The sequence below is a fragment of the Rhea americana genome, unplaced genomic scaffold, assembly GCF_003343005.1.
Source record: "Rhea americana isolate MKP2758 unplaced genomic scaffold, rheAme1 scaffold_12, whole genome shotgun sequence".
Lineage (NCBI taxonomy): Eukaryota > Metazoa > Chordata > Aves > Rheiformes > Rheidae > Rhea > Rhea americana.
In genome coordinates, this window is record NW_028185261.1 from 151,149 (window position 1) to 164,177 (window position 13,029).

Below are 13,029 nucleotides of genomic sequence, written 5' to 3' on the forward strand. Positions count from 1 at the left end.
ACGACGACACTACAACACACTGGATCCTCCTCTGAAACACTGCTAGAGACTACACAGCATTGCAAAAAAAAACTGCCTGGCTCAAGGGTAAGAAAAAAGAGCATGTCTGTAATACRCTGACTACTAAGCTGCCCAGGGTAACATTTCCAGAAACAATCAAAAATTATTTGCTTCTAATTCCTAGGTCTAAAAATTTAGAAGCAATTTAGAAGCTGATAAACTGCCTTATAAAATGGATCATCATCCTTTGTTTCGGACATTAGTTGCAGAAAGCAACATAACACAGTCAGCTCATACCTGAACACAGCTACTATGCCCTACGCAAAGATTTAAGGACACTGACAAGCTACACTGAACAATCTTACTCTTCTACTGAACATTCCTCTGGGCTGCAAGCAACACACGCCTTAGTATGCCACTACCTGACATCTTTGCAGTACACTGCTAAGGGTGCCATCTACTCAGCAACTGCAGAGGTAGAAAAGATGTTTCATACAGTCTTTAGCTTTGCACAAAATCTGCTAGATGCATACTCCTGCTGGAATTTGTGTTGTAGAATAACACCATTTGAGTAAACATGGCTGCCAACAGCCACATTTAAGACCAAAGCTACTTAGGTGACTTATGAAAGCAGCAATCATAATCACAAGCCTTGGTCCACCATTTATGTTTGTTACTTGCAGTACCTTCCTATTTTTACTGCAGCTGTACAATGCATGGTCCTAGCACATATTCAAGACAGTGTTTAACTGCAGAATTGCTATTTTGGAGCAAGACCTAAGAAATCTGCTTTTGGAATCACAGGGAAAGATTCATGCTGAGAAAGGGCAGAAGTGAAATATGAAGGACTCCAGCAGACATTCAGCAAAACTCACTCCACTCCTGTATTGCTGGAGTCTGCAATGTAAGTGTTTGTAGTGGACAAAAGGAGACTCAAGATGTGATGTCAGCTGGGTCTGATGACTCACATGTATCATGACTGCTCACATGTATTTCAAAGTTGTGTGGTTTGTATCTGGGCAAGTGAAGCCCTCCATTCTTCACTTAGCAACTTGCACCATCTAGAATAAGACTACACACTAACAGTCTTACCTTTASAGATTTCTTTTGGGGGTATTTTGTAAAGAGATTCCCTAACTTAAGCACCAGGTCCCCGTGAACTGGATTATAGTGTCAAAGTAATGCATGGCAACTGCTTGTTTACATAATGACCAAGAAACTTTTGTACAAAACTCCGGTCACCAAGGTGGTATGCTCCAAAGAGRTGTAAGGCAGGCTTCCAGATGCCTTTGCAAGATGAGATCTCACTATCACGACACTGATACCTCTTAGGGAAGCAAATTTCTTGTCTTAGAATCACTGGAAGATCAGAGGACCTTCAAAAGCTACAATGACTACATTTACTTTAAGTCCATGTGATTTTTCAGGGCACAGATTTCCCCTGCAAAGAAGTAAAAATTTATTATTAAAACTGAAAGTTTCACATAAGAAACAGGAAGGCAGGAATGCTACTAACCTTAAAAACATGAAGACCGATCTTCTTGCCTTTTTTTCTTCCCAACTGCAGATCATCCACTTGACAGTAAGTAGTCAAGTCTTATGCTGYTCATCAGCAGTAAACATTTCACATTATATTCTGTATTTGTGAACAAGCTTTCTGTTTATTAAAGTTTAATAAAGCTCAAATGCATAGAGCTGTAATCAGGTGCCTCCATACATACTAAAGCAGAGTTCCCCACCACTCCAACCTCTTATGTTTAGAGAAGTTGAGATCAGAATTTCAAAGACATGTTGCTGAGAAATCCTGATGAAAACAAAGTCCCCATTATCCTATCACTTCCACCGTTCTTTTAATAACTTTACAGTTACTATTGGAAAGCAGGGCTCTCATACCATATCTCATTTATCTTTAGAACACATCTATTATACTTTAGAGTTTAGAAGTTCTCTTGGCTTTCTTCTCACAAGCACACCAAAAGTCTTAACATACAGTACAAAAAAGGTTGTTCCCTGCATCTGGATTCTATACATGACTTCTTACAAAAATAATTAGGCAATTTAAAGTCCCTGAGTTACACATCACCTCCTTACACTATTTCTCCAAAACTCATTGCATGTTTTATGGTTTACCAATTAGCACTATTCTTCCTAACAGCACTAACAGGTGAGCTTGTGAGGTGTTGCACATCATGCTATTTTCTGTTCAGGACAAACTTTGCCAGTTTCACCTTAAGTAGCTATCAGGGTAGCACTTCACCAGATCAAAGGCAAATAGCTTTCAAATGTCTCGGCACACAGGTCTCTCTAAGCCTCCTTTCAGAAAGTTCTTATTGGTGCTGCTTGCTTTTTAAAATAAAGCTCACTACTTCAGACCMAGCAAGGAATATTCACTAATTAAAGGCATTTTTCAACAAATCATGATACTAGAGTATCAAAAACAGAAATATCAAATGTAAAATAACTTGTAAACATCAGTAACTTAAGAACAGATTCAATTAACATGAATGACCACAGAAAACTTGTATTTCAGAAGTAGCCTTTTGCTATGAAATCTTTACAGCTTGATAGAAAGTTAKATTTGTTTTTGAGAAGATTCAGTGCAACTTAGAGAGGTCAGCTTTAAGAAGAAATAGACAAATCTAGTACATCTCCTCATAGCTTCCAAATTTTTTGAGCCTGAAGTCTGGCACTGGAYTCTAACCTAGAATCAAGGCATTCGTAATCTCAAATTAAAATGCAGCTATTTTGCTCAGGGGATATGGTATTTTCTAAGTTCTTTAAGGGATAATTCATATAAAACAGAGGAAGGAAAGCTTAGCAGCTTAACAGCATGAAAAGTGCAGCTATGTGCTCAGCCAGCGCCTTTGCAATCAACACATACAGCTTGTTCTAACACATAATTGATTTGGAAAAGTGAGTAAAGGAAGGAGAAGTTGGCAGCCCCAATAAGATGGGGAGCATACGGTTTGAAAACAGTTCTTGAAACTCATTTCTTCCTGGAGATTAAGAGTCCTGTAAAGTAACTTTGGGCTTTTACACCAGAACTAGCTACTAACAGCTTATTCTCAATGTCCTTTTTAATTTAAATACTCCTCTCCTATTCCTGCATGTAAAGCAAGAATGAATATGCAAGCCTCTACCCAAAGCAGTAAAACAGGCTTTCTTCTCTCCTTCCCCTCCCCCCATGCTGTAAAGTTGAACTCTTAACACAATTTGCTGTTCGTTACAAAGTAGAGTTTGTTTCTCGGTGGTCGCCGTATAAAAAAAAAAAAAAAAAAAAAACGCAATGTGGCTTTCCTTTGCCAATGAGACGGTGTATTATGCAGAACTCTTCTTTAAATATTCTAGTCCAAGAAACAGCATACCCCTTTTTAGAATCAGAAATCAAGCTTCAAGACACTTACCATAACTTCAGCTTTCATCTGAGCTGCCCATTCACTGATATAGGAGATATCACTAGGTGCTGGCACTGGTCATTTCTTTATACTTATTGYTTTTACAAGCTATTTTCATTTAAAGGACCTTTAGTTCATAAGGACACATTTACCCCTCTTTCACTTCCCTTCCAAAATAAGGAACTCCCATTCACTTTAATGGAAGTCACATGTGCGCATAGGACATTATAGACCTTTTAAGGCTATATGGCTGACCAATAGAAACAAAAAAATACATACATGTAACCAAAATTCTTCCATTTACCAAAAGGTGCTGAGTTTTAATTAAGACTCTTCAAACTGTTACCCTTTCTTTCATCCACTTTCTCCCTTTGCCCCCTTAACTTTTGGGGAAGAATCACTGTGCTTCCCTAAACAAAACAAGAGGTCACATCAAGTTTGCTCTGTAGACCAAAAGGTAAAAAACARTAATAAAGGACAAACTGGTTCACAGTTAACCATAAATAAAAGTGCAATAAAAGTGTTCAAGTACAGTGTACAGTTTAAGCAAGCTGTAGAACCACATTTGGCATAGTCATCTTTTAAAGGCTCTGCGTGGGTCCCTCCCATTACTGACGGTAGGGAGAGAAGGCTGAACGCTATTAGCTGTTGCTGGATTTACAGGTCCTCGTCCATTGCCTCTCCCGCTACCTGTATAAGAGTGGCCATGATTATATGCAAATGGGAATCCACTTGATTCAGGTCCAGTTTGCAAACCATTTCCTAAAAAGACAGGAGAAAGGTCATCACAAGTTCTACTAACTGAAATCACTGCTCCCCCAAACAAGTTTGGAAAAAGGCAATGGGGGCAGGAGGGAGTCATACAAACCATGCAGCAACCAGCACACCCTGCTCATTACAACAAGGAGGAAAAGCCCCTCTGGCTTTTCRAGACTCCAAATCACAGCTTACTTTTTCCCCTTCCAAAAATAACCCCCCCCCCCAACTGTCAACTAAGCAAAAAGGGCCACAGGGAGTTGCACATAGATCCCTTGAGCAGAAGAGAGGAGTCTAATGAAACCAGACTGGTGCTTTGATACATGCACTGTYTTGTAGGTTGCACAACACCATGTTCCAGAGACACAGCAAGACAGCAGTAATCAGARGAATGAGCACAAGCAAAGCAGGCTGCCCATTGTGCCCTTTCTCACTACCAGACACCCAGGCAGAGAAAGAAAGCAGTCTTTTGTGAATTCCAGCCACAAAAGTGACTCAGCTAGCATTAAGCTCTCATGAGTTTGAGCCTGGTAAGCATCACTGCTGATGTCATGCTGGTAGCTGAAAAGCCAGAATGACAACAGGAAGCAAGGGGAGGGGAGTGAGAGAAAGGAAAATCATTGCATTTAAGGACTGCACAAAAAGCAGGAAGAAGGCGGCATGCACAATCTCAGGGGAAAGGCTGTCCACCACCCAAGGACATCGAGAAGGTGGCTAAACGCCAACTGGGCTGAAAGACTGCTCGCCTCTCCCTGGCACTGAGGAAAGACTGGCCTCAAAGCACTGCCCTTTCTTACTCAGGAGCATTTATTTTCAAAGGAGCAGAAAGGGCTCATAAGAGAAATAAAATAAGAGAAATGATGATCATGTTGCTAAGAGGAAGCAGACAGTCATTGAATTGATAGGAATCTTTTTACTTCTAAGCTAGACATCAGCTTGCTGTCATCCACCAGTAGAGCTTAGCTACAYAACAGCAGGCTTTGAGTCTGGGCATCATGTAGCCAGGTCATTGCTAAGGTTCCCTCTCGCTTTACACTCAACTCATGTCTTTAAAACATTTTCTTATTAAAGCCTCACTGCTTAAACACAAGATGTCAAAAAAACATGCAGTCAAGTCAGACTTTAGAATTTAAATTACCACTGCTTCTGTTTGAGAGTTACCCTGTGAGGAAAGCCATGATAATTAGCAAGACTAAAGGTAAATCATTTTTAAARCTATGCTTTCAGGTGGCTAAAAAAAAAAGTGAAGCCTGATACTTCAATCTTTAAGCACAATTTCAAGTGCTGCAAGAACTTCTAAAAGCACCAAAACAATTTAGGATTAGTAAAGTCCCCTCACATGAGGCAGGCACCTGGGATAGTCTGACCTCTTCCTTTTCTTGGGGACAAATCCTGAAACCATTATCCATGAAATGTTCAGTTATATGCTTGCACTTTCAGGTCCCAGTTAATCTTTTAGAGCATAGCAGAGTTTTGCCATAGAGTGGAAAAGCCCTGAAGATCAGATCTTTTTATTCCCATTAAGGATTAATTGTTTCTCATCCTTTTATTTCTACAGAAGAAAAGACTTACCCAGTGGCCCAAAAGTACAAGAACTCATATTACTTGACGTAGAACTATTATTCTGTTCACCCTGTGCCTTCCGAGGAAAAGTAAAAAAATAAAAACAAACAAACAACAAATCAGAGAAGCTTTGCAGTTTTACAGGAAGACTGATTTTTTCCTGTATTTCTATAGTGGCTAGACATTAAATCTATCTAATACTCTTAATACTGTCATTTTTATCTACTTATCTCCTGAAGCTCATTTTTCAAAAAAATGAGGCACATATCATAGCCCAGTGTGAAGTATTCAGACCAAAGAATGCTATGCTAGATGCCTCAAGCAAGTTTAACATACCAGTTTGTTCTGCCCGAGGTGTTCAGAGTTGGGCTCACTGAAGTTTGGCACTTCTGAGTACACCATGCAGAACCTGAGGAGAAATTAAGATTTAAAGTCATTTTTAACAAAAGATTCCTTAATTCCACAGCTCAAGAGCATATGTTCTGGAATGTTTCACCAAGAAGTGCTAATCCAGATTCCAGTTCTTTGGAGATTATCTATACATATTAAAAGGCTTTTTTAGCTTTTACATCCCTTCAGTCTTGGGAGTCAAGCTGACACTTATTCCTGGTGAGGGTTCAGTCAAGTACACATAAGTAGGCATTTACTCTAAGAGGGAAAACAGCTGAAAACAGAAAAGTGAAGGGCTCCCCTTCCCCTCTTCCACCTGCCCAATCTTGTCCACACCCACTCACAACATCACCTGAGGCCCAGACTGGGCTGCATTAGATCCCCAGGGAAAAATGAAAYACACTCCCATGCCATGGAGTGCTTTATTAACATAATAGCACAGAGGAGTCCAAAACAAGGAATGAAATTCAAAGCATCCTTTTCCTTTTAAGGGGACTCTTAAAAAAAACAGGCCCACTGACTAACCACATKGAAATTAAGACAGAGGAAGATAAGATTCGGATCATGAAACAGCCTGAAAACGTTAAACAGAAATGCAGCTTCCACTCCAAGCCGCAAGGCAGGATCTTGATGAGGACTCACTTCAATCCAACCTGTTCAAAAGTAAACCCACTGAAAAACACTTCTGARGCAATGACTTAGCAAAGAAAATCTGCAAGGCATCTCTCAAAATCCAGCTGAACWTGAAACATTTTCTGAACCATCGAAGAAGGTAGCCACCCCACAGACTTAGTTCCCTAAGGATTGCAATGTTTTTTGCCACGTTGTGTCACCGTGGAAGCTCTTTTCTGGTTAGAAAAGGTTGCTATTTTTCCTATTGCTTGTTAAGTCCATTACTGAAGGTTTGTTCCAACTCTTCCTTACTAAGGGTTACCTCCTCACTTTGTGGACAGATTAAAGAAGGCTTTAAGAGGCTTACTCCCATTTAGGTAAAAATTCACCCAGGTTCCACCTATCTTCCTTCTTTGCACTGTTCCTCTCAAACATGAAACAGTTTCCACCAAAATAAAGGAGTTCAAATTGAGTCAGCAATGCAGATCAAGGCCCTTTTAWTTTTATATATTTTATTTAGGAAAGACACAGGCCTGTGCCCTGATGGAGGCCAATTTATCCATACAGTTAGAAAGGTCTCTCTCAAGAGGGCTGGAGCTCATTACCAGAACAGAGTGTATACAGTGCAGTTGCCTGTACTGTAGCTATTCATGACTAATTAAAATATTTTTCATGYCCTAACTTCTATTTAGTAAGCCATCATATCTCATACTTACCACAATACTCTGCTGAGGATAGAACACATCACGAGTATGTAATACTTACTCCCCAATTTTATGCAGCTCGCCTCCTCGTCCTGTGTAAAGTGTCAGACATCCTTTCCAGAGAGACGCATACCTAGCCAAGAAAGACAGACAAAGCAGTCTCTTAACTACCGAGAAATACTACTGCTGCGAGACACAAGATGTACGCTGTCTTTAAGGATTAAGTGTTCCATATCAGTATGAACAGTCTATATGAACAGTCYACTGAAAAATCTCAGGGATCCCAAGTGTGTTCAGTTTTACTACACTAGAAGTTTACAGATTCCCATTTTACTTCTAGTAAAAAGTACTGGAAACTATGTTAACTCCTCTGGGAATTCCAGGAAACCAGCCAATTACTTTGAGATTTGACACTCCTTCCCTGGCTGAAACAGCTCTTTTGGCAAAATGCCTTTCTTCCGCAGGAATAGTAAAGAGCAATATCCATATTACCATTCATTTCTGCAGCCTTCTACACTTTCYGGCAGGAGCTAGAAAGAAGTCAGGAAGAATTACCCTTGTTCATTGGAGAATATACACATTCAGTAGCATTACCTATACAAGAAAGTGTTTAATTTTTAGTATAGGTCCTTACCAGATTCTCTTTTTTAAAAAAAAGTCTCAGGAAAATTTGACAGTCATGTTCTAAGTGACATGCAGCAATGTAATGAAACCATTTTTGATTTGGGGAAAACATTCACTTATGATGCACTTATGAGTGGTGCACTCTGCTTTTTATAGTGGCACTTGACTTCAGGCATTGGAATCTGAGTTMGGCAAAACCTCTAGTAGAGTTGTTCCTTTCAATAAGGAGCACTATGTGAGGAAAAATTTTACAAAAAAGGCAGATCAGAAACCCAAGTGCAGCACAAGGAAGCTAACAGGAATATGAGGTGCTGGTCTTCCAGCTAAGGAAGAAGGTCCACCACTTGCACTCCCAGAAGTCACAAACAATCAGGACAAGTCACCACTTCCTTATGCTCCAGGTCTCTCTCAAACAGATAACCAGCCTTCCTCTTCCCCTTTGTCTTATCTACTGGAAACGGTCCTGCCTTACACAAGCCTGGAACTGAGATGCACCAGGCAGGAGTCAGATCTGCTAAACAGGACTGCAACRTCAATATAATGACAACTTTTTCTGTATTTAAGCACACATACTACAGTTATAGTGGCTTTATCATCTCAGGAGTTCTCCACCTAGAAGCAGCATCAAGGTGCTTCACTTAACACTGCCACCTTTTACTTTAAGGAGGATCGCATCTACACGTAACATTTAACGTCCAGCTAGCTGGACAGTCTTGTTGCAGAGTGCAAAGCAAAACTGCCACCAAATAGGCAAAAGAAAATAAATCAAATAAACATTTCTGAGATGGAACCTAGTAAATCACAGGATTTAGAATCTTATAGAACTCCAGTAGAGTTCTCACCTATGAAAACATCTGTTTCTTTGCCTCAAAAGTACTGATTGTAAAAAACATTACACTCAATAACTTATATTTAGAATTATTAACAGCAACARCTTCCTATGAAGGAATGAATTAGCCCATCACAAAAATCCACAACCACATCTGCTTTTGAAGATGAACACATCTAGATCTTGAAAATCAGTAGAAGACAGGTCTACAAGTAGGGCCTAGCTAAGCTTTACTATTTACAACAGTGAGCATTCTGCACAGGAAAAAGTGTCAGGATTAGCCTACATAGGTGAAATTTACCTATACAATAGCAGTGTCATATACTCAATCCTACTTAAATACAAAATTGAAACAGAAAATATTAGGAAAAAAATAGAGAATCTTGTATGCCAGTGCAAGGCCATTCTTTAAGATRAGCCAAATCAGGGTGCATTTAGTTTGTCATTTTATTACACAGTCTTGGCAGTGAGTATGCAATTCGTGTAAATGAGGGTGCGATTTAGCCATTCACAAACAAYACTGATGCCAGTTCATAGCTCTGATTCAGATAAATTATACAGTCTCAGTTTCTACATTAAGGGATGCACTGACTCTCCCATCTGTTGTAATGAAGTAACACTGCAGCTACAGTAAACCAGTCTCAGAACAGAGAATAGTAATACTGCTGAATAGTATCACTGTTCATTTGTTCCGATGTCACCTATGCGCAACACTCCAGGTAGGCCCAGCACTCTGGTTTAATCCTGTGTAATTCATTACCCCATCGTTCTGCATGCTCTCCAGGCAGGCAGCATTCCCCAAAACCACCTCTGCTAAGCAGTCAATCTATTTTGTGAAAAACTAATTTGCATACATGGAAGCAGCTGTAGTTTTGGTGGCAGTAGTCATCCAATTTCATTCCAAACCCAGAAACTTAACTCAAAGAACTAGCATAGCTCAGTTCTCAGCTCCACTGAACAAACTTTTACCTACATTTTGATAAAGGCAGRTTAGAAGGCCCTTAGGCATACCTTGTTGCTCCAGCCTTTCTCAAAGTGCTAGAGACCAAAATACTGACATAAAAGATTTCTAAATGTAAGCTGACTAGTATAAAGAACCCAAATAAAAGTGATTTTCAGTTTGCTATTGATAAATTAAGTAACATGGAAAAGGACTTTTAAATTTCCTGTTTTAAGCTAGCATTATGCCTTCCCTGCAGCCTAGAAACAGAGTAAAGTTTTCTCTTTTTTGTAATTAGACAGCTCTCTCTGGGATGAATTAATTGTGCCTAGCCAAAGTAATGTATTCTCTACAGTGTACCACTAGTGTGAATTTTTACAGTGAATTTGGAAAGGTTCTTCTCTGTCATTTCTGTTAAACCCACTGCTACAAAAAGCAACTTTTGTGTCTTAAAAGACATTAATCATTCTCTCCTTCCCTTAAGGGCTGACTACTAGAATAAAGATTTGCCCAGGAAAGTAAGAACATGGTTTCAATCTCCCCGTTTGGTTTACTGATTAAGATGACTGTTTTTCCCCTTAAAACCAGTGTTTACCCAGGCAGGTGTTTTTTAAGCTGAAATAAGCCTCTTAAACACCAGCTCATTAAAAGAAGAGGGAGGAAAGCCAAGCAGGGGCCCGTCCCGCTCCGCGGTGGCGCTGGGCACACTCGGGCCGGGGAGGGGAGGGCAGCTCCAGCGCGGAGGAGCGGCCGTACGCACCCCTTGGTGAGGCGGATGATGTCCCCCGGCTGGATGAGGCCGCCGATCTCGTCCCACACGGAGATGGTGATGCTGCCCGTCTTGTCCGCCACCTTGCAGGAGCGCACCTCGTGCCCGTCCTTGGTTTTGGTGACTCGCCCTGCGGGAGAAGCGCGGTCAGGCGCGGCGCCCTCCGGCGCGGCGGCGGGGGAAGGGGTGCGGGGCACTTACCGATCTCCAGCACAATGAAGACGACGTTTAAGTTTTTCAGCCCGGGCTTTATGTCTTTTATGAAGAGGTACGCTTCGCCGGCCACACTCATGCTGCGGCCGGGGGCGAGGGCGGCGGGGCGGGCCGAGCCCGCATCCCGCGGGGAGGGGGCGGCGGTGGCGCTGGGCCGGGCGGGGAGCGCCGGCGGCCCTCCCGCGAGAGCGGGGCCGGTGCACACAGACAGGGGCGCGGGCGCGGCAGCGCCGCCCCCGGCAGTGCGGCAGCACGCAGGCGGCACCGGCACCGGCGCAGCGCTACAGCGAGCATGTGCTCGGCGCCGCCGCTTTATAGCCGCGCGCCGGGCGGGGCGGCGCCCGCCGGCCAACGCGGAGCCCCGGCAGTGGGCAACGGGCGGGCGCGTGCCGCCGCCGCGCGCCGATTGGCTGCGCCGCGCGCCTCCGCCCTCTGTCCGGGCCCGCCCCTTCCGGCCGCGGCTCGGCTCGGCTCGGCTCGGCTCGGCTCGGCTCGGCGCCGCTCCGCCCCGCCCCGCCCCGCCCCGCCCCTGCTGCCTGCGCCGCTGCAGCAGCTGCGGAGAGCGGCAGCAGCAGCGGGGCTCGGGCCCTCTCCGTGCGGCGCCCCGTGCGAAGGGGCCGGCGGCGGCGGGCGCCCTGCTGCGCCCTCCCGAAGCGGAGCTGAGCGGGCTGGGCTGGGCTCTCCCCGTCCGCAACCGCCCCCGGGCGGCAGCAGCTGCGTGCTCGGCCGAGCCCTCGGCCRCCCTGCCGCGCCGGCCCTCTCGCGTTGCGTAACCTTGTCGTCAGGCAGCCGTGCTGAGCGCAGCCTCGCGTGCTCGGAGAGAAATACGTGCTGCAAGAATCGGGGAGGAAGACCTGATGAACCGCAACAAAATTTGCTTAAAGCCCCAAGAGCGAGCTTAACCGCTTCTGTCCCAAACCAACGTGACCACGATGACCGACTCGCTCAGGGCCTCCGCCCTGACGGGCTTGTCACTCCAAACTCCCTGGGTCTCCATCACTGTCTCCAACTCTGGCTGTTTTTCAGAAGAACCCCAACTAAGAATTCAATGTGCTGAAGTTAAAACCGTCAGTGTGACCAGCTGTATGCCAGTACATGAATGGCATTAATTTAGTCACTTGGRAAAGAGTCTAAACCAAACTTTTTCACGAATGAGAGTGTCTCAAGCAAAGGTTATATGAAAATCTTTATCTGTAGAAATGGCAAAATTTTTCCATATGGATGGGGCTTGGTAGCCATCCTCTCCACCTTTTGTCTGTCCCATCTATATAGACCTCTTAGGAGAGGATCAGCTTGTATCCTGTGTGTTCAGCACCGTGCACAATAAGACCCTGTTTGGGTTCATCTGGCATTACCAAAACTAAACATGACTTATTAACTGTGAAGTCTGGGAGAGGACAGATGCTGCTCTCTCAAATTGACAGCAACCTTGGAAAAGCTCCATAGTTAGTCCCAGCTCCTCTGTGTTTACTTATTAGAAGGGGTGCAAAATGGGAAGGTGGATCATACAACACAYCTCATTTTTCAGAAGACTCCTTCATAAACAGTTAAAAAAAATATATTCACCTCAGAGCAAGTCTTGGGCAGAAAAGAAGTTACAAAGGTGGTTAGCTGTAAAGCAGAGAGACTGAACTGCAGCAAGGACATGCTTCCAGTCACATGCCAGTAACAGGACAGCTGCAGATGAACATCTGTCCAGGAAGACAAGTTTCAGTTTAGCACAGCAGCTCACAGAGGTGCAAAGGACACCAGATCATGGCTACCAAGCCCCTGCAGTCAGCATACTTGCAAACAGGCAGCCAGGCTACATGCACATCAGTGAGCGTTACCACTTCTCAGCAACGCACCGTGTCCAGGGCTCCTGGTGCTAATCACCCAGCACAGAATCACCAAGGCTGCAACAGGGAGTGCAGTGACCACGAGTAAGCACAGAAGGAGGTGGATTCGTTTTACTAAGGTTAAGGAAATTTCTCTCTCTTCTCAAGTGCAAAAGGAGACACAGAGCTCCAGTAAGCCTGATGCATGGAGCACATGGAGGCAAGGTCACAAACTCACTCGGTATCCATAAAGGGGCTGRGACTGAGCTGGAAAGACAGAACAGGTCAACTTCTCTTTTATTATCAGAGATGTGCACATTCCTTCCTGATTCATTTTAAGACAGAGCTTACAGTATTTGTCTCTCCTCTGATGAATAATTTTGCTCTGTTTCATAAAGAGACATTTAAAATCCTGCT

At 43.5% G+C, this 13,029-nt stretch overlaps 1 protein-coding gene across 5 annotated transcripts in view; it reads right to left on the bottom strand.

Moving 5' to 3' along the window:
- The window catches only part of NABP1 (nucleic acid binding protein 1), a 98,592-nt gene extending 87,531 nt beyond the window's left edge, over positions 1-11,061 (bottom strand). For 2 of the 5 annotated variants that reach the window (XM_085321185.1, XM_085321200.1), the window contains exons 1-4: positions 10,784-10,944; positions 10,574-10,712; positions 7,482-7,553; positions 6,051-6,123 (exon numbers count right to left, since the gene is read on the bottom strand). In XM_085321185.1, coding sequence (XP_085177311.1) covers positions 6,051-6,123; positions 7,482-7,553; positions 10,574-10,712; positions 10,784-10,874 — 375 coding nt within the window. In that variant the 5' untranslated portion in view covers positions 10,875-10,944. Of the gene's footprint in view, positions 1-3,266; positions 4,158-5,723; positions 5,791-6,050; positions 6,124-7,481; positions 7,554-10,573; positions 10,713-10,783 lie in introns of those variants that run through there. The other 3 variants (XM_085321217.1, XM_085321193.1, XM_085321208.1) reach the window with 3 other exon arrangements.
- Positions 11,062-13,029: the final 1,968 nt, after the last annotated feature.